General features: G+C 44.0%; 1 protein-coding gene across 2 annotated transcripts in view; it reads right to left on the bottom strand.

The window, feature by feature from the left end:
- The window catches only part of MARK4 (microtubule affinity regulating kinase 4), a 691,585-nt gene that overhangs the window by 48,495 nt on the left and 620,874 nt on the right, over positions 1-22,216 (bottom strand). For both annotated transcript variants that reach the window (XM_069207758.1, XM_069207757.1), the window contains exon 15: positions 7,491-7,751. In XM_069207758.1, coding sequence (XP_069063859.1) covers positions 7,491-7,751 — 261 coding nt within the window. The remainder of the gene's footprint in view (positions 1-7,490; positions 7,752-22,216) is intronic.

Here is a 22,216-nt window from a genome sequence, read left to right as displayed (position 1 = left end):
GGTTATGCCAAGAGTAGATGTGCGACTTCCTTCTGGCAGGATGACCAGTTTGGGTGTGAGTCCAAAAGACAAGTTGTTTCTGAAGGGCAAATGGTATTCACACACAAGAGGGGCTGCTCTTTTGTTTCAACAGTCAGGCTGGCATCCTGTAAAGAGAGGGATAAGCCGTTGCCAAACTGTTTTTTGCATGGGCATGCACTTAAGAGGTAGCCACCCCTCTGGGTTGGGCTCAGGAGCTTTATAAACAAACAGAGGAGTTCTGTCATGCTTTGAGTGAGCAAATGAAGGATTCTGGGCTAGGTAGACGCTGGATGTCACCACTAGGCGGGAAGGGACCTGAGAGTGGCTTGTAGTAACCACATCCCCCAAGGGCAGGAAACTGGCTTTAAAGTGCCACTGAGACCTCAAATCAGGTCTGTTCTGAACAGAGGACTGAAGAAGAACTGCACTACTGGTCTGTGGACCCCCCCTCGAAGGGAGGCTGCACCAAAGACCGGACTGCACCAGCTATTTCTTGGGCAGCAAAGAAAGGAATGTTCCTCTAGTGACCCGCTGGAGAAAAAGTCGTCAATGGGTTCCAGACAGAGACAGTGACTACAAGAGCCAGTTGTCTGACTCCCTGTTGCAGTCAAAGGGCCATAAAAACTGAGAAGACTGCTCTTTTGAGAGGCAAGAGCCAAGAAGCCTGACCGCTGCTGGACATCGAGGTGCAATCTGAGCAGAGTCCTGACCTTCAAAAGTTGCACCTGAGTCTGCTGGATCCAGAAGAGTCGAAGTGCAGTTTGGCTGCCCAGCAAGGAAATTACTGCAAGTTAAAGGGAACTGCTGGTTTCGCTGGAACCGGAGACCAGTAGACCACTGGCAACTGTTTTTTGGCTGGACTTCACCAAGACTTCATAGAACATCGACTTCTGAGGCCAAAGTTGTCCCTTTAACTTGGTGGACTAATGGGTGGCCACAGGAAGACTTCTGACACCGGCTCCACATCCTTGAGCATCTTCAGCATCTTGCATTCCTTGCGTCAGGACTATTCCACCGATTTCTTCGGCAGCTCCATAGACCCTGGAACTGGAATGGTGACTGCTTTCCTTGCAAGGTAACTATTCAACTGGTCCTTATTGGTCACTGTGACATGCTCCCTGCTCAAGTTTGTAGCTGCAAGCTGTTTTTAAGTTACTTGTCGTAGCTAACCCTAAACTAAGAGTCACAATAGAATACAGTGATTGATTGAGCTAAGTGAAAAGCTGTGATTTTTTGTTTCTTTAAAAATTCATCTCTCTGTAACCCTTCAGTGGATTGCTGTCATTGAGGTATTTAACGATAAAAATACAACCTATTTTTATAAATTGGTGTATGATTTTTACTGTGTTGTCATTTCTTTTTTTTTCAATTGTGCTGGTATTTTTTTATGCTTCAAACTTGTTTCCTTTATAAAGTCTGCTGCTCCGAGCTACAGCTATCCAGAAACAGCTACATTTTCACAAACGACCTGGACCACATATGGAATTGTGCCTTTATTACACAATAATGTCCGACAACCATACCATATAATAAACCACTTTCCTCAAAGGTGCTGATAAAGCGGGGTGGGCCAGAATTAAACAATCGGTTGTGGAGGTATGGAAAGACTGGAGTCCCTGACGTCTGAAAATTTGCTGCCATCATTGTTGTTATGTTTTGAACACCGAAGGGGTGCTTGTAAAGCCAAAAGGGAACACAGCAAACTCAAAAAGCTAGTGGCCTACAGTGGACTGCACCTAAGGCCTGTGGGCCTGTAAAACAGGGTTGTGGAAATAAGTGTCCTGCATGCCAAGAGCTACAACTCAGTCTCCTGGGTGAAGAGCAGACAGGCCGTAAGCCAGGGAGAGCATCTCAAACTTGTATGTCCGCCGAAAGGCATTGAGAGGGCTGAGGTCTAAAATGATAGGAAGGCGAACCATTCATTTTTGGAACCAGAAAGTGGTAGGAATAACAACCACAACCTGCTGCTGCTGGTACCCTCTCTTTTGGAAAAAAGAGCCTAAAGCGTACTGTGCTAAACAAATTAATTTGCACAACTCATTTATCCGAAGTTATTGCTTACCACTCTCACCTAAATTTTCATATCCTGACTCCGACTGGGTGGCTGTGTGTCATCAACAACATGCTCAAAAGGCTTGGTGGGAGGCAACTGGTGGGTTGAGGGGGGAAGGGGAGAGGACTGGGCTACATGTGGTCCCTTGTTGCCCTCTTTTGTGGGTACCATGGCCATGAAAGGCTGCAGGGATCGTTGCACCTGCTTTTGCTGTTGCCAATTTTGGAAGCCCTTAAAGTAGCCTTGGAGGGAGCAAAACTACTGGTGCGGCTGGGGTGGACGAAGAGAAAGTACGAAGCCATTGAATGCCATGTTCATAAGACAGGCCTAAATGGTTCTCCAAAGGTAAGTGGACCACATCCAGGTATGCCTGTGTATGGCCACACTGGTGCCAATATCCCGGTTAAGAGTGTCAGCAGTATCCAGTCTGCAGCATATGGCGAGCTTGGCTGCATCACAACCATCTTGCATGGCCTGGAAAAGTATGGCCATGGAATCCCACCAGGCATGGGAGTTGTGGCCTTAGAGATAGATGGCATTCATTGAACGAAGGGCCAAACTTGTAGAGCAAATAAACTGGTTACCAAAAGTCTCTATCCTCTTTTATTACCTGCCAGGAGGAGTAGTGGAAAATGGGCTTGGGTTTACTGTACTGGCCAAAGTCTGCATCACAAGACTCTCAGGAGTAGGGTGCTTGGTGAAGAAAGCTGAATAACACGGAGCAGGGTGATGACGTCAGGCGATCTGACGATGCAGAAGTGGGCCTGAGCAGGGTTTGGCCCAAGTGCCTAGCAGTATATCAATTATAGCCTCACTGAATGGGAGTAGGGGCTCCGAACTTGACTGAACAGGGCTGCAGCACCTCCGCAAGAACATTGGTTTTAACTTCAGGAAGGTAAAGACACTTTGCTAGAATCTTAAGGGTAGTATAGAGGTTAGGGGTCAGGTGAAGGAGCATGCAGCTTTGGCCGAGGTCAGGCAGTGCCATTTGAGCATCGGACAGCACTAAGGATTGGCCATCGTCGTTCAGAGCTGATGGAGGAATGAGCTTTCTTGTGGGTTGTGGCAATGAGTGTGGGGGAGGGGGGGAAGAAACAGTAGCAAAGACAGTCTAAAGCCCAGAGTGGATCGAGAGGATGCAACTGAGCTGGCACCAGCAGACAGAAGTCCATTTGGGAGGCCTCTCAGCTCCTTGAGGCCCCTAGGAGCACTAGAAAGAGCTAGTAGCATCTCAACAAACCATAGCATGGCTTTGCAAAAGTCCTTGATTTTCTGCAGTGTCGTTGACGACCCCAGGAATTTTGGTTGCTGAGATACAAAAGTCACAATAGACTCCGAAGCAGAGCGACTTCAGAAGCAAGACATTGAAGAATAACGCTGCCCTCGCGGGAGATTGAGAGTGGCAGGCTGGGAGGGGAGTCCTAGTTGGACATCTTGCACTTCTTCTTGGATTTGCCTGAAGTCTTAGATTGTGAAGATGACCTGTCGCAGGAACGACTTTGGGAGCATGACTGAGTCATACCTTTAGACCTCTGAATGAGCCTGGAGCATTGCTGTGCTTCACTTCCTGGTGTCAAATGTTCTTGGGGTGCATCTAGGCACAATCTCTGCAGGCCTTGAAATTGGGTTTGACCTCAGACACCACTAGTAAACCACATGTGGATCAGTCACAGACACTTGCTTGCGACATTCCCTACAGTGTTTAAAACCTGTAGTTTTAGAAAGTTACGTATTTTCTTTTCACACTGTCCTTTGTAAAGGTGTCTAAATTAGACAAGTGGTAGTTCTGCATCCCCATCTGCTGGCATAGAGAGAAAGGAACTGGTGTCAACGCGCATGGGTAGCGCCTGTATAGGCCCACGCACATCACATCCAGAGTGGAGTGGCGTTGATGCAAAGCCACTGGCATGCAGTGGAACTGCTGAAGATTTTCCAGCCTGAGGAAGTATTCAAAAAGTAAGGAACCTGCAGTTAGAAGTCTATATCGGAATTATAAACATAACAAATAATATTCTCTTCATTCTATAATGCACAATAAATCAATCTTCATTGGAAACAACAGTTATTAAGCCTAAGTGAGAGGACAGATATAGCAAGTGTCCATTGTACTTTATTATTTCAAAGTATGTGGGTGTTTGCTTCATTCAATCTTTGAACATATTGATAATAGGTACTGGGGACTGTATATATGTATTTACACGTAATATCTAATGTAAACAAAGGTGGACATTAGATATTAGACATATATGCTCACTTGGGTGACCTTGGGCCAGATGTAAAAATAGACCTTACACACACACTAATACATATAATCTATGTGTTCAAAGTTTATCAAAGCAAGGCCCACACACTCATAATAAAGTACAATGGGCACTTGCTATATCCATCCCCCCACTAGGGGTTAATAACTCAGTTTCTAATGAAGATGGATGAATATTGTATTATAAAATAAAGGGAATATTATTTGTCCTCACCGACTGGAAGATCACAGTATTGTGGAAAAAATAGGATTATAAACATTTTATTAAATTACTTACCTGTGGAATAAAGTACCACCGACGTAAAGGTAGTAGAACTTACCTTACATGTTATGACTCGCTGTGTAAGGCACACAATGTTATGACCCCCAATGTAACACTACTGATATAACGTTAAAATAACACATATGACATGTCAGCTTTAAGACATGAATGGTTATAAAGTACAGTACAAGTAAAGAGCTTCTGAGAGAGAGTGCAAGTACATATCAACAGAATACTAAACAGCTTGGGTGAGATAATATAGTAGGTGTTCACTTCACCCCACATCATTATGGACACTGTCTCCAGTTTCTGAACTTTTCACCTTCAATCACCAGCATTCACATCTGTTATTCTAACTAGTGAAATAGAAGCAAAACAAAATTACAACATCCAAAATGCATTACAGCGATCACACAAATGTTCAGATCTAGAAACAGTGTGCGCAGTGCCATGGATGGAGGCGGTGACCCTACAGTATGAACAAAAACTATGAGAATGGAAGCATTTAAATAAGAAATAGAATTAAACAATGTTAATAATTTAAAAAAACAAAAACTCACTATAGAAAAGAAGTGGCACCAAAACCCAACCACATGAAATCTTTCCACGTAAAAAAGGCCCATTGAGGAGGCACAACACATATTGGGGGTGAAGCCTTGTCTTCTTTCTCTACGATTTCATTTTATTCACACTGTAGACCACGTACTCCATTAAAAGAACCCAAAATGCTGTGTTTTGTTTTGATCATTAGAAGTCAATAAGACTGGTATTTTCAGGAACTTGACCACACGTTTAAAAGCGACTTTGTAGGAACTGTCCTATCAAGATGCATGGCAGGCAGGAGCTGAACTGGAGCAGGATTCCTGGGGAAAGAACAATGAGCGAGAGGTCTGAGAAGCCAGTATCAGGAGAGTCCTCAAGTGGTGTTACAGTTAAATTTTATTATTGGAGAAGGTATTCAGCATTAACGGGAAACATTTTGAAAGATGGAGAAGCACAGTGGGAATACAAACTTAGCTGCATAATGGGGTCATGGTCTGCAGCCCACTTCCTCAATTCTGTTTTTTTATAGTGGCGAAATCATATTCTATTTTTGCATCATGAGTAATAGAGGCAACAAAGGGTTTTCTGCCTCCCCTTAATGTGCTCTGGGAGGACAGCCTCTATGATTGAGAAAGTAACTCCAACTCGATACCTCTTCATCTCTTATGATTAAACTTGAATAGGCCCTCTAAAAACGTGACACTCAGAGACTTCTTTTAAAGGAATAGCCTTCATAGGTAGGCAGAGTTGTTCATTGTTCATTTCTAAATTAGTTGTATGCCTTTAGCAAGGTAAAGTATATCTATAAGTGAGACTGACACCTACGCTATTGGCATTGTCATTCAATCTCTGGCCTTTCTGAGAGGACCTATAGAATTTAAATGGGAGCTGATGATTTATTCACAAGCAATTATTGATTTCTCCCTTGAGATACCCATCTACAATGCTAATCAATAGTAGAGATTCCATGCCCGTTCAATTACCGCCCTTTCTCTGGAGAGGTTGACTCTAGAAAAGGCTGTCCGGTGGATAAGCCCAAAGTGGCACAATTCCTTGGCACAGGCAAGGACTGACTCTCTTTTACTAGTTGTTAGGGCTGCTTTCATCAGGGTGATACTTGTAATTTGGTTGAAGTGCTTGACATCTGCAACGGGTCTCTGACAAGACATTTGACTGAATTAGGCCTACCAAGCAGAAGCGAGAGGATGATTTTACAGGCCTTCCTTAATGCCCAGTGGTAGCAGAAATTGTGATTTCCAATAACTTTCTGCTCTGCTGCTACTTAAAAATAACCTAAAGTCGCTCGAGGGAGGACTCCAAGACCTGTGTTTGGCCTTTCCCAATTATGCAAATGGCATCCAGGCTGATGTTCAAGTCGGCGGTCCAAAGTATGAATCCACACAATGTTGGACACATGGGTCTATGGGAAACTGAATAGGAACTAGAGGATTCAAAGAGTAGATGCTCAGACGCCCAAGACCCTTTTGAGTCCATGCCATCTTTTCAGTTACTCCAATTACATTCCAGCTGCTGCCGCACTGGTTAGACAAGCTGTGCAGAACGCTAACATTTAAAAACTCACAACAGTTTTGGAGAAGGACTTCAGGATGACGATGGCACAGAACTTAATATTTGTTTTCAAATGTTCACTCAATGTTTGATAGGTTCCAGGAAAATGGCAAAATTAATTAAGTCAATTAAATAAATTGCAGCAGAGCATTCTACAAGCTTAAGTGCCTGCTGGGTTTCACAAAGGACGAAGTTGGCTGTTATTTTGACCACAAGACATTGCTCAGAGAAAACATTACGTTCTGGTCAAAGTAAGGATCTATCGCCAGAGTATCTGCCTAACTTTTAAAAGTCTCTATGGCTCATATTTTATGGCATCACATGTCAAATGCTCAGACTATCTGTAGGATGGTGGGATCAGCATTCTGCACTGTGGGGTACGGTGAGGTCCTATCAAGTGGTCTACAGAGTGGTCTACAGATAAATTGGAGAATTCCGTGCTGGAAGCTCTTACGATTTGAGACATATCTGAAAGGCAATAATGTTCATTTTCAAGCCTAATCAGCTGTCAGGGGCAGGGGCCGGTGAGGACCATGCTGCAATCACAGAGAAGGTGGAACATGTAACCAAACAAGGAATATTGATATTAAGGGTGCGGACTCCGGGGAGTGTAAAGCAGAATTGCAGACGAGAAAAAAGAGAGTGGAAAGGAAGAAATGCAAGCATCTAATTGATCCACACTGACTCAAGAGAAGACACGGCTAGTGCCAGAGTCCAACTTATCCTACGTCGCCCATTTCCTTATGCCCAGAAGGCAACCGTGCTTTGTATAGTTCACCTACCTTCGTGTTAGCTTGGAAGTCAACTTGCTGAAGAGATTAGAGGTAGCCCGACTGCGGCTCTGTGGCAGTGGCGAAGCCTCGTGAGAGAGCGTGGGAGAGGTGGGTGGGCCATTCTGAACTGTGCCACGTCGGTCCCTGACCTGGCCACCGTGGAAAGTACTGCGGATGCTGGTGCCACGCGAAAGTCTGGTACGATCAGAGGAGGAGGTGGCAATGCTGTGAGTGGAGGGAGATGGAGGTGGCACCCGGTTTGGCACAGAGCTGGTTTGGAAGAGAAGCGAGAGGTTAGAAAGAAAAAGGCATTCAAATTGGCAATACAAATTCATGACCTTCACACATGAAGTGCTAGGAACTCAGAATTCTACCAGGTAAAAACTGCCCAAATGGTGTATGTATCCAAGTAGCAGCCATAGTGAGTGTTTCCAGAGACCATTTTATTATGTCTGACTTTTCAATAACAATATTCAGATTAGATGTCTACGCGAAAATGTATACATTTTATTAGTTGAAACTGTGTAGGTGTTTGCTTGTTTAAAAACAAGCGCACAGTGACAGTAGTCTATGACTCACTAGAGCAAAAGGAAACAGTGAGAGTAAATGTGATCGTGTATGCAGCTGGGTGTTAGTGTGGGTCGTTTGAGGGAAAGTTCTTAAAGGGTGCTCCGAAAGCTCGGAGTGTTACAAGTTGTTTTTCTTCGAAGAAGTCTTTTCGAGTCACAAGACCGAGTGACTCCTCCCTTTCGGCTCCATTGCGCATGGGTGTCGACTCCATCTCAGATTGTTTTCCCCGCAGAGGGTGAGGTAGGAGTTGTGTGTATACTAGAGGTGCCCATGCAATGGAGTAGTTATGTATGTACTTAATGTGTAGCAAAAGAATATTTATTTACATATTTACAATTTTCATTCAACTAAGAACGGCTACAGGCTACCGGGGAGGTGGGAGGGCGCATGTGAATCTGCAGCGTCTCATGCAATGAACAGATGTACACTGGGTAAGTGACATTTTCCGTTCGGTGGCATGTGTAGCTGCAGATACACATGCTGTGCATAGATTAACAAGCAGTAATCTCCCCAAAAAGCGGTGGTTTAGCCTGTAGGAGTTGAAGTTGTCTGAAATAATGTTCTTAATACAGCCTGTCCTACTGTGGCTTGTTGCGTTGCTAACACATCTACACAGTAATGCTTAGTAAATGTATGAGGCGTAGACCTGGTGGCTGACTTACAAATTTCTGTCATAGGTATATTCCCAAGAAAAGCCATTGTGGCGCCTTTTTTCTTCGTGGAATGTGCTCTTGGTGTAATAGGTAAATCTCTTTTTGCCTTAATATAGCAAGTTTGAATACATTTAACTATCCATCTGGCGATGCCTTGTTTGGATATAGGCTTACCTGCATGAGGTTTTTGGAAGGCTACAAACAATTGTTTTGTTTTACGAAATTGTTTTGTTCTGTCAATGTAATACATTAGTGCTCTTTTTATGTCTAATGTATGTAATGCTCTTTCGGCTACTGAGTCTGGTTGTGGAAAGAAGACTGGGAGTTCCACAGTTTGGTTTAGGTGGAATGGTGATATGACTTTTGGTAAGAATTTTGGATTTCTACGAAGAAACACTTTATGTTTATGTATTTGTATAAAGGGTTCTTGAATAGTAAATGCTTGTATCTCACTTACTCTTCTAAGTGATGTGATAGCTATTAGAAAGGCTACTTTCCAAGTCAGATATTGCATTTCACAAGAATGCATGGGTTCGAATGGTGGGCCCATGAGTCGCGTTAATACAATATTAAGGTTCCACAAAGGTACTGGTGGTGTCCTTGGGGGTATGATTCTTTTTAGTCCCTCCATAAATGCTTTAATGACTGGGATTCTAAAAAGCGATGTTGTATGAGTAATCTGCAGATAGGCAGATATTGCAGTGAGATGTATTTTAATGGAAGAGAATGCTAGATTAGACTTTTTTAAGTGTAATAAGTAGCTTACAATGTCCTTTGTGGAGGCATGTAGTGGTTGGATCTGGTTAGTGTGGCAGTAGCAAACAAATCTTTTCCATTTGTTTGTGTAACAATGTCTTGTTGTTGGTTTTCTTGCTTGTTTAATGACCTCCATACACTCTTGTGTAAGATTTAAATGTCCGAATTCTAAGACTTCAGGAGCCAGATCGCTAGATTGAGCGATGCTGGATTCGGGTGTCTGATCTGTTGTTTGTGTTGTGTTAACAGATTTGGTATGTTTGGTAGTTTGATGTGGGGTACTACCGATAAGTCTAACAGTGTTGTGTACCACGGTTGGCGAGCCCAGGTTGGTGCAATGAGTATTAGTTTGAGTTTGTTTTGTCTTAGTTTGTTGACCAGATAAGGAATGAGTGGGAGAGGGGGAAAAGGATAAGCAAATATCCCTGACCAACTCATCCATAGTGCATTGCCCTTGGATTGAGGGTGTGGGTACCTGGACGCAAAGTTTTGGCATTTTGCGATTTCTTTTGTTGCAAATAGGTCTATGTTTGGTGTTCCCGAGCGGTGGAAGTGATCCTGTAGGATCTGGGGATGAATTTCCCATTCGTGAGTTTGCTGGTGGTCTCGACTGAGATTGTCAGCTAACTGATTCTGAATGCCTGGTATGTATTGTGCTATCAGGCGAATGTGATTGTGAATTGCTCAATGCCAAATTTTTTGTGCTAAGAGACACAGTTGTGACGAGTGTGTCCCCCCTTGTTTGTTGAGATAATACATTGTTGTCATGTTGTCGTTTTGACAAGGATGTGTTTGTGGGCTACCAGTGGTTGAAATGCTTTTAATGCTAGAAACACCGCTAGCAGTTCCAAATGATTTATGTGAAATTGTTTTTGCTGATTGTCCCATTGGCCCTGTATGCTGTGCTTGTTGAGGTGTGCTCCCCACCCTATCATGGAAGCATCTGTTGTGATAACAGCTTGAGGCACTGGGTCTTGGAATGGACGCCCTTTGTTTAAATTTATAGGGTTCCACCATTGAAGCGAGAAGTGTGTTTGGTGGTCTATCAACACTAGATCTTGAAGTTGACCCTGTGCTTGTGTCCATTGTTTTGCTAGGCACTGTTGCAAGGGCCTCATGTGTAACCTTGCATTTGGGACAATGGTTATGCATGAAGACATCATGCCTAGAAGTTTCATTATAAACCTTATTGGGTAGTGTTGGTTTGACTGTATGCTTGATGTTACATTTTGGAATGCTTGGACCCTTTGTGGACTTGGAGTGGCAATTGCTCTTTGTGTGTTGAGTGTTGCTCCCAAGTATTGTTGTATTTGGGATGGTTGCAGATTTGATTTCTGGTAATTTATAGAGAACCCTAGTTTGTGTAGAGTTTCTATGACGTATTGGGTGTGAAGAAGTCGTTGTTGTTGAGTGTTTGTTTTTATTAGCCAGTCGTCCAAATATGGGAATACGAGCATGTGTTGTCTCCTTATGTGAGCGGCTACTGCTGCTAGGTATTTTGTGAATACTCTTGGGGCCGTTGTTATCCCGAATGGTAGCACTTTGAATTGATAGTGTACACCTTTTATTACAAACCGTAAGTATTTTCTGTGAGATGGATGGATGGGTATGTGGAAATACGCATCCTTGAGATCTAATGTTGACATGTAGTCCTCCTTTTTTAGTAAGGGAACCACGTCTTGTAGTGTTACCATGTGGAAGTGGTATGATTTGATGAAGAGATTCAGTGTTCTGAGATCTAAGATAGGTCTTAACGTTTTGTCCTTTTTTGGAATTAGGAAATATAGTGAGTAGACAGCTGTTCCTTTCTGATGGTTGGGTACTAGCTCTATTGCTTGTTTTTGTAATAGTGCTTGCACTTCTATTTGTAATAGGTACAAGTGTTGTTAGGACATATTGTGTGCTCTTGGTGGCACATCTGGCGGGAAATTGGTGAATTCTATGCAATAACCATGTTGGATAATTGATAGGACCCATGCGTCTGTGGTAATGTGTGTCCAGTTTTGATAATATGCGGTTAGCCTCCCCCCTACTGGTGATAAGTGTTGGGGTTTTGTGACATTGAAGTCACTGTTTGGACTGGCTTGTTTTGGTTGCCTGGAACTTTCCCCTTCCTCTTGGGAATTGTTCTCTATAGGAACCACAAAACCCTCCCCTTTGATACTGTGCCTGATAGGTGGGTCTGGTTTGAGAGGTGGAAGGCTCTGGTGTTTGCTGTCGAAAACCTCCTCTGAATTGTGGTTTCCTAAAGGTGCCTCTGACTTGTGGGGAGTAGAGCGCGCCCATGGCTTTGGCCGTGTCTGTGTCTTTTTTTTAACTTTTCAATTGCTGTGTCCACTTCCGGCCCAAACAATTGTTCTTGGTTAAATGGCATGTTCAACACCGCTTGTTGGATCTCTGGCTTGAATCCAGAGCTTCTTAACCATGCATGCCTGCGAATAATTACCGCCATGTTGACCGCTCGTGCTGCCATGTTTGCCGAGTCTAGTGCGGATCTTATCTGGTTGTTGGTTATGGCCTGTCCTTCTTCCACAACCTGTTGAGCATGTTTCTGGTGTTCTTTGGGAAAGTGCTGTATGATGTGTTGCATCTCGTCCCAGTGTGCCCTGTCGTAGCGAGCAAGTAGGGCTTGCGAATTAGCAATCCGCCATTGATTGGCTGCTTGTGCTGCCACTCGTTTGCCCACTGCGTCAAACTTTCTGCTCTCTTTGTCAGGCGCTGAAGCGTCTCATGACAATTGAGAGTTTGCTCTCTTTCTTGCTGCTCCTACAACCACTGAGTCTGGTTAAGTTGTTGTGTTATGAACACAGGATCCGTTGGGGGAGGCTTGTACTTCTTCTCAACCCTAGGCGTGATAGCCCTTCCTTTAACTGGCTCCTGGAATACTTGTTTTGCATGTTTGAGCATACACAGGAGCATTGGCAGACTCTGATAGGAAGCATGGGTGGTGGATGCTAAGGTGTTAAACAGGAAGTCAACCTCTATTGGCTCTGAATGCATTGCTACGTTGTGGAACGTAGCTGCCCTGGATAGTACCTGTGTATATGCAGTACTGTCCTCTGGAGGTGACGGCTTTGTTGGATAACAATCCGGACTATTATCCAATACTGGTGCATCATATAAGTCCCATGCATCAGCATCATCCTGTGTCATCCCTGTATGTGTGCGTGACTGCATTGGAGGTGTTCCCACTGGAGACAGTTGTGGTGAGTGCGGTGGGGATGGTTGTGGTGAAAACCTTGGTGGTGGGGACTTGTCTCTAACCACCTTCGCTTTAGGCTGCATTTCTGTCTCCTGAAATCCAAGTTTCCTTTTAGACATGATTGGAGGTAGAGTTTGTATTTTTCCAGTCTCTTTCTGGATATGCAACCTCCTTTGTGTATGGTCCGGTTCGTCCATACTTAATTCCTGCTCAAATCTATGTCTTTCCTTCATTTGGCTGGAAAGTCCTTGCTCTTCTGTGTAAGAGCTTCTTTTCGGCTCCGAAGCCGCTTTTTTCAGTACCGAGGTTTCAGATATAGGGGGTCATTACGACCCTGGCGGCCGGCGGTATGTTGGCGGTAACACCGCCAACAGGCTGGCGGTGTTCCGCCAGCAATTATGACCGTGGCGGAATTGCCACGGCCATACCGCCGGCCCCTCCACTTTCCCGCCAGGATTCCGCCTGCAAGCACCGCTGCCCTGGGGATTATGAGTCCCCGACTGCCGGCCTGTCCATGGCGGTACACACCACCATGGAAAGGCCGGCGGTAAGGGGACTTGGGGTGCCCCTGGGGGCCCCTGCACTGCCCATGCACTTGGCATGGGCAGTGCAGGGGCCCCCAGGCATAGCCCCGTCGCGCATTTCACTGCCCGCTGCATATCAGCATTGCCGCCGGCTCTATTACGAGCCAGCAGTAATGTTGATGTGAGATTTCCGCTGGCCCAGCGGAAATGTCATAATAGGGAGACAGAAATACCGCCGGCAATGGCGGTATTCTGTCTCCCGTGGCCTCTGCGGTCTTTTGAAAAGACCGCCGAGGTCGTAATGACCCCCATAGTCTTTTTCGGTTCCGATGATATTTTTCTCACTTTGGGTGAGTCGAACTCTCGGTGCCGGAATCTCGACCGGAGTCAGATGTCTTCGACAAATCCCTGGCCTTCTTCAGTGCCGATGTTTGGTCACCTTCTTTTCGATGGGATAAGCCATGGCCTGTTGGTGGTGGCGTCCCCTTGGCCTTAAAGATTTTTGTGTGAGTTTTGGACGGGGCAGGTTTACTCACTGTTCGCTGCACCATCGAGGTTCTGTCACTTTCGGATTCGTCCTGCTTTCCTCCTCTCCGACGTCGAGTTGCTCTCTCGGTGTCGACGCCATTTGCAGTCTTCTTGCTCGTCGATCTCGTAGGGTCTTTTTTGATCGAAACGCTCGACAAGCCTCGCAAGTATCCTCCCTGTGTTCCGGTGATAAACACAGGTTACAGACCAGGTGCTGGTCTGTATAGGGATACGTCGAATGACACTTCGGACAGAAGCGGAAGGGGGTCCGGTCCATTATTCTTCGACGATGGGTGTGGTTGGGCCGATCAGGCCCCGGTGAAGAACGGAAGCCCCGAAGGGCCGCCGGAGCCTTCTTGCTGTCGGTGCCGATACAATAACACTAACCCGGTACCGAACGAGAACAATTCCGTCAAATTTTCAATAATTTATCTAACTTTCCGATTCGAAATACGGAGCGAAGAGGAACACGTCCGAACCCGATGGCGGAAAGAAAACAATCTAAGATGGAGTCGACACCCATGCGCCATGGAGCCGAAAGGGAGGAGTCACTCGGTCTCTTGACTCGAAAAGACTTCTTCAAAGAAAAACAACTTGTAACACTCCGAGCCCAACACTAGATGGCAGTATAATGCACAGCATGTGTATCAGCAGCTACACATGCTACCGAACATATATTTTCCTGTTTATAAGGGATTGCATCTTGCAAAAATAATGTTGATAGGATTAGGAAACTTATGAAAAAACAAACTGCTATTCACTTGTTCATGAGGCCTACAAAAAACTATTTTGAACACATTTTCGAAATTAATATTATCCTAATTTAGATGGATAACCTGTTTCTAAAAGTGAGGCTTGCCACGGGGATTTCAACTGCTAAGAAGCCTAGACAATCGTGTCAAATGCCCTGGAGGACTTGCTCTCTTGCATCTGAAAAAGGATCGTAATTAAATGAAGAACAAGCTCAGTCCCTGACTGTCAATTTTACTCTCACGGTGGTACATGCTTCTCCTTCCGCAGCTTTCGTACAATTTAGTGAGAGAAATCTAATGTTTTTATTGCAAACCCACCTTAAGGAAAAAAAAAAAAACGTTTGTTGCTTACGGCGATGGGCAAAAAACATGTTTCCACTCCACCATCTGGAGAGGTTAGTAGATTGTATACACCTACATCATTCTTTGAACAATCAAGATGCACGTTTTCATAAACATTAAGTGCAACAATTCAACGGCTATGATCATAGCTCATAAATGTTTGCCATTAAAATAGATCACTGACCAGATACATGTAAAGGCACAGGGGGTCACACACAATATCATACAAAGCAGGTTGCTAACTGAGCACCATACGAAAGCAGTAACACAGAGGAGGTGGTTTACAGATGAAAGCATAAGCAACGCCAATTTCTCTAGTAGCAACGGCTGCCAGCTTTTTAGGTTTGTCAGTATATTTTGTTTTGTCATGTCTTTTGTAAACTTTATTGTTTGGGCACATGTCAGATAGTGGCCAAAATTAAAAAAACACATTTGCTGAAAGTGAAAATATGTTTTGGGGGGTCTCAAAAAGCTCAAATTGCCACAGTAGTCCCTAGCACTGAAGGGAACCAATTTGTGTGTGAACGTGTTTATTGTGAATAAGCGGAATTACGACACTAAGTGAAGTCAGTCAATGGCTCAAGTGGGCTGGCCTACGGCCCCAGGCTCTGTGCAGCAGAGGAGGAAGAAGAATCTGAATGACATAACAAAAGATCAATGGATGAAGAGGGCTGGCTGAGAGCCCCTATTAAGAATATTATTATGTATATAATTATAATAATAAAAACACTTGGCTAACGATCGACCTACATAAGTATTGTAACCTACTAGATTCCTTAATTCTACTCTCTGGCGTATTTGGGTATCTCGCTATGCCTCAGAATCGAAACAATAATGGTTTCCAGCAGTAACATACAGATCAGAAATTCTGAGCTCATTGAGTTGCATATTGCTTTAATTTAATATTTTACTTTTCTACTTGTGGAATCTGCCCTAAAATTATTCGGTAGTTCTTTTCTGGGGGGATGGCAACGTTTCTGTAGGAATATCTAGCAAATACTACCTTGCTTCTTAGTGCTGTTTCGAATGCTGCAAACAACTGAAAGAGATTTCTGAAGCGTTGCATGAAAAATATCACATAGTAAAACCATGGAAATGCCAGTCAGTCCACGTGGAATATGAAAAAGATGTGATTTAAATAATTTCCTAAACAAAAAAAGATTGTTTTAAGACAGCAGGGGTGGGAGTGGTAAGTTCTGTGTGTTTTTTGCTCGTGTCAGGGTAACTTCGCAACTGTGATGCTTTAAAAATCGCTGCTTTGAGGTGAAGACAGTTCTTACTTCCAATACCGCATAGTCTACTTGAGACGTTTAGTAAGTTGTCGAGGTACTTCGTTTGTTTAAGAGGATACGTTTTTAAACAAAGCAATATATTTTCATCCTTCCTCAATGGAAATCCAATGTATTTTTTAAGATCCTAGTTAATAATGACACATATTAGCATGGAAGAAATGAGTCTAGCTGCTGTGTGGAGAAAAACTTTCAGAGAAGCAAGATATATTGAGAAGTTCCTACTGGGATGGCACTGCCAAAATGTCCAGCTGCTGTGTGTGATTTGTTTGCGAGGAAGTCTATAAACTCTATGGCCAGTGTTTGATGAAAGCTCTCTTTTTGCCTGCTTGTGAATACTCATTTTTGTGAGGGATTATTTAGAAGTTGACCAAGTTACACGTTGTCCAGCTGGGTTATAAGCTTACACTGCTACTGCCACTGCCATAAACCACCTGTTGGCTAACACTGGATAAAGTAATTTGTGAAAGTTTTTTCTGTAATCTGATGCAGATAAAAGTAATCAAAATAATCTCTTCTGTAATCTGACTCTGATGCAGGCTAAAGTAGTAAAACGAATTCCCTTCCGTATTTCAGAACAAGGAAAGTAGTAAGAAAAAATAATTTTGGAACTAAAAAAGTCAGCTAAGTAATCCCTTTCCCTAATTCAGTAAAGGGCAACATAATTGCAGTGGTATCCATCTATTATCCAAAGCAGTGCAAATTAATGTGTCATTACCTTCTATGACCTAATGAAGGGTGTAGGAGGCTGGACTGGCTTGTAGTTAGTACCTAGGGGTACTTGCACCTTGCACCAGGCCCAGTTATCCCCTATTAGTGTATAGGGTGTCTAGCAGCATAGGCTGATAGATAATGGTAGCTTAGCAGAGCAGCTTAGGCTGAACTAGGAGACGAGTGAAGCTCCTACAGTACCACTAGGGTCATATGCACAATATCATAAGAAAACACAATACACAGATATACTAAAAATAAAGGTACTTTATTTTTATGACAATATGCCAAAAGTATCTCAGTGAGTACCCTCAGTATGAGGATAGCAAATATACACAAGATATATGTACACAATACCAAAATATGCAGTAATAGTATTAGAAAACAGTGCAAACAATGTATAGTTACAATAGGATGCAATGGAGACACATAGGGATAGGGGCAACACAAACCATATACTCCAAAAGTGGAATGCGAACCACGAATGGACCCCAAACCTATATGACCGTGTAGAGGGTCGCTGGGACTATTAGAAAATAGTAAGGGTTAGAAAAATAGCCCACCCCAAGACCCTGAAAAGTGAGTGCAAAGTGCACTAAAGTTCCCCAAAGGACATAGAAGTCGTGATAGGGGAATTCTGCAGGAAAGACACAAACCAGCAATGCAACAACGATGGATTTCCAGTCGAGGGTACCTGTGGAACAAGGGGACCAAGTCCAAAAGTCACAAGCAAGTCGGAGATGGGCAGATGCCCAGGAAATGCCAGCTGTGGGTGCAAAGATGCTGCTACTGGACAGTAGAAGCGTAGGTTTTTGCAAGAACGACAAGGCTAGAGACTTCCCCTTTGGAGGACGGATCCCTCACGCTGTGGAGAGTCGTGCAGAAGTGTTTTCCCGCCGAAGGACCGCCAACAAGCCTTGCTAGCTGCAAATCGTGCGGTTAGTGTTTTTGGATGCTGCTGTGGCCCAGGAGGGACCAGGATGTCGCCAATTGCGTCAGGGGACAGAGGGGGCGTCGAGCAAGACAAGGAGCCCTCTCAGCAGCAGGCAGCACCCGTAGAAGTGCCAGAAACAGGCACTACGAGGATGCGTGAAACGGTGCTCACCCGAAGTCGCACAAAGGAGTCCCACGTCGCCGGAGAACAACTTAGGAGGTCGTGCAATGCAGGTTAGAGTGCCGTGGACCCAGGCTGGACTGTGCACAAAGGATTTCCGCCGGAAGTGCACGGAGGCCGGAGTAGCTGCAAAAGTCGCGGTTCCCAGCAATGCAGTCTGGCGTGGGGAGGCAAGGACTTACCTCCACCAAACTTGGACTGAAGAGTCACTGGACTGTGGGAGTCACTTGGACAGAGTTGCTGGATTCAAGGGACCTCGCTCGTCGTGCTGAGAGGAGACCCAAGGTACCGGTGATGCAGTTCTTTGGTGCCTGCGGTTGCAGGGGGACGATTCCGTCGACCCACGGGAGATTTCTTCGGAGCTTCTAGTGCAGAGAGGAGGCAGACTACCCCCACAGCATGCACCACCAGGAAAGCAGTTGAGAAGGCGGCTGGATCAGCGTTACAGAGTTGCAGTAGTCGTCTTCGCTACTATGTTGCAGTTTTGCAGGCTTCCAGCGCGGTCAGCAGTCGATTCCTTGGCAGAAGGTGAAGAGAGAGATGCAGAGGAACTCGGATGAGCTCTTGCATTCGTTATCTAAGGAATCCCAAGAGACAGAGACCCTAAATAGCCAGAAAAGAGGGTTTGGCTACCTAGGAGAGAGGATAGGCTAGCAACACCTGAAGGAGCCTATCAGAAGGAGTCTCTGACGTCACCTGATGGCACTGGCCACTCAGAGCAGTACAGTGTGCCAGCAGCACCTCTGTTTCCAAGATGGCAGAGGTCTGGAGCACACTGGAGGAGCTCTGGGCACCTCCCAGGGGAGGTACAGGTCAGGGGAGTGGTCACTCCCCTTTCCTTTGTCCAGTTTCGCGCCAGAGCAGGGCTAAGGGGTCCCTGAACCGGTGTAGACTGGCTTATGCAGAAATGGGCACCATGTGTGCCCATGAAAGCATTTCCAGAGGCTGGGGGAGGCTACTCCTCCCCTGCCTTCACACCATTTTCCAAAGGGAGAGGGTGTAACACCCTCTCTCAGAGGAAGTCCTTTGTTCTGCCATCCTGGGCCAGGCCTGGCTGGACCCCAGGAGGGCAGAAGCCTGTCTGAGGGGTTGGCAGCAGCAGCAGCTGCAGTGAAACCCCGGGAAAGGCAGTTTGGCAGTACCAGGGTCTGTGCTACAGTCCACTGGGATCATGGGATTGTGCCAACTATGCCAGGATGGTATAGAGGGGGCAATTCCATGATCATAGACATGTTACATGGCCATATTCGGAGTTACCATTGTGAAGCTACATATAGGTAGTGACCTATATGTAGTGCACGTGTGTAATGGTGTCCCCGCACTCACAAAGTCCGGGGAATTGGCCCTGAACAATGTGGGGGCACCTTGGCTAGTGCCAGGGTGCCCACACACTAAGTAACTTAGCACCCAACCTTTACCAGGTAAAGGTTAGACATATAGGTGACTTATAAGTTACTTAAGTGCAGTGTAAAATGGCTGTGAAATAACGTGGACGTTATTTCACTCAGGCTGCAGTGGCAGGCCTGTGTAAGAATTGTCAGAGTTCCCTATGGGTGGCAAAATAAATGCTGCAGCCCATAGGCATCTCCTGGAACCCCAATACCCTGGGTACCTCAGTACCATATACTAGGGAATTATAAGGGTGTTCCAGAAAGCCAATATAAATTGGTAAAATTGGTCACTAGCCAGTTATTGATAATTTGAAAGAAATGAGAGAGCATAACCACTGAGGTTCTGATTAGCAGAGCCTCAGTGAGACAGTTAGTCATAACACAGGTAACACATTCAGGCACACTTATGAGCACTGGGGCCCTGGCTGGCAGGGTCCCAGTGACACATACAACTAAAACAACATATATACAGTGAAAAATGGGGGTAACATGCCAGGCAAGATGGTACTTTCCTACAAAGGGTAAAGAAATTAATGCGCTGTAATTTAGCAGTCTCTTTGCATGATCCAATGCAGTGTGAAATAGCTTGAATAATGCCCTGTTATCTGACGCAGAGTAAAAATATTGAGCATTCAACGTCTATAATCAAACACAGGGTTAAACAATCGAAGTAATTTTCTGTAATCTATTAAAGGGCAAATAACTCAAATGAATCTGCTGTAATGCAACGTGCAGTATAATACTCAGAGAACTTCCTTGAGTCGAAAACAAGTAATACAGTTGCAGCGACCCCGTCCTATAATGAAAGGCATATTAAAGCAATCAAAGTAAAATAGCCTTCAAGTACTCCAGTAAAGGATAACATGTATGTTTCTTCATTAATATAAGAAGATTGTGTAATCTGATTAATCATGAGTAATATAAGGTAAGGTAAAGAAATCAAAGTAATCTCCTGCATCGAGTAGGTCACCCAAAACCATGGACATTGCGCCATAAAAAACACTGTAAGATGATGAAGGAAAGGGACGGGGTCTTGGATGCAACTGACACCATGTTTGCAGTGGTGGCTGGTGACATTTGAAAGTGGTGGGGCGTAAAAGTCTGGGTACGACTTATATGTAGCAAGTGAAGCAAGCAAGCTCTGTGGGCAAACGTGGGGTCCAGCGTTGGTCCTCCTCCCAAGAAACAATTGAAAAAAGATTGACAAATGGTGTATTTGAAAGAAATTAAATTTAGTGAGAAAGCAAGGTTTATAAAGCAGTGGGAATGTATAGTCTTGAAATATTAAACACATTAAAAACTGCCCCATATGTTACTCCATCAATATGTTCACTCCTCACTTTAATGTGTGAATTGTACACTGCAACAACTTAAGGCCCTTTACAGTGTGTTACAAGAGAAAAACAAAACTTGGCAACACTAAACAACAATATCAATGCACATTCCCTAGTTTTCCCAAGTATATATACTCTTTAAGCGGTGCTCATACACTAACACTCATCGTTGCCCAGATGTGCTTTCCGGTTTTTCTGAAAGAAAAGACCGTAACAATAGAGCCAAACAGAGAATTATTAGTGGAGCACTAACAGTATTTTCTAAGATATTAATAGTCAAAAGTGACTATGTATTTATTAAGCTATAATAAATTGTCCACAATCCATATATACTCATATATTGTTATTAACTTCAAAGAATGTAGGTTCTCCTAATTTTATATAATGAAAATGTTTTAATTCAAAATTGTTGATAATAATAGATAACATACAACACTAAGCCACAACAATAGAAATCTAGTAATAGTAAAAGACATAATGTAAATAAATACAATGAAAGTCCATTGTCAAATAGCTAACACAGAAGTAAGCTTTAAATCAATAAGACCGGATGGTGTTTGTTGAATCCACATGTAACATCATCCGACACGTGTTTCATCCACACATTGGACTTCTTCAAGGCTTGAACTTTCCATTTACCACTTCAATCTCCAAATGATATCCAAATCTCTTAATAATGTCCGCACATAGCTTGTTCATTGTACAAGAAAACCGCAATCGATTTCCATTTTTATTGGTAATGAATTTTGCTGGCTGCAGTCAGTCAGACAGAAATATGTGCAGACAAGTCTTTAAGTGGGATGGAAAAAGTGGGGGCTCCCCGAAAAGGGAACATGCAAAATACATGTCTGTGATTCCCATAGTGCGCAACCCGGCCTGTATTTTGGTTTCTCTCTGAGATGTTACTGCACCCAGAAATATAACACAACAACTGGCATACAACTAAAACATGTCAGTACTGTTGGCTTTGTCATTGGTTGCTAGCTCTCTAAGGTAAACAAATAACAACAAATATTAGTCATAAATATTTAACATAGGAAATGTTTCAATTATGAAATTGTGAGACTGTGAATTAAATATTATTGATGCCTGGGGAAGGAGTAGGGTCTTCAGTTATGTGTGCTTTATGTTAGGTAAGTTTGCCCTTTTTCTCTTCACATCTCATCCATCTGCCCATTTTCCACCTCCTCTCTCCTCTTTAGCACCCTCTTTTCACTCTTGCCTGAATGCACTTCCTCACATCTCCCTCATTTACCACCCCAAACATACCCTGGACTCATTCACATTTAAGCACTTTATTTCCTTTTGCTTTTGCCTTCTAAATATTTTGACCACTGTGCACCCCTTAACACACACTTACAGTGAATTTCAATTGTAACTGGAATACGCAACCATTGTTCTGTGTGCTCTACAATACACTGACAGGCACTTTGCTTTACCTTCAGCCTCAGCACCAGTGCTCTCAAACAAATCCCCATATAAACACCTGGCAAAAGTGTGTACTAGGCAAGAGTAATAGAATGCACACAAAAAATAGAGGCAGAGCATGATGAAACAGCTAAATCTCTT

Source organism: Pleurodeles waltl, chromosome 9 (assembly GCF_031143425.1).
Source record: "Pleurodeles waltl isolate 20211129_DDA chromosome 9, aPleWal1.hap1.20221129, whole genome shotgun sequence".
Classification (NCBI taxonomy): domain Eukaryota; kingdom Metazoa; phylum Chordata; class Amphibia; order Caudata; family Salamandridae; genus Pleurodeles; species Pleurodeles waltl.
Note: the sequence above shows the minus strand (reverse complement) of the source record. Positions and strands in the feature narration are given on the sequence as shown.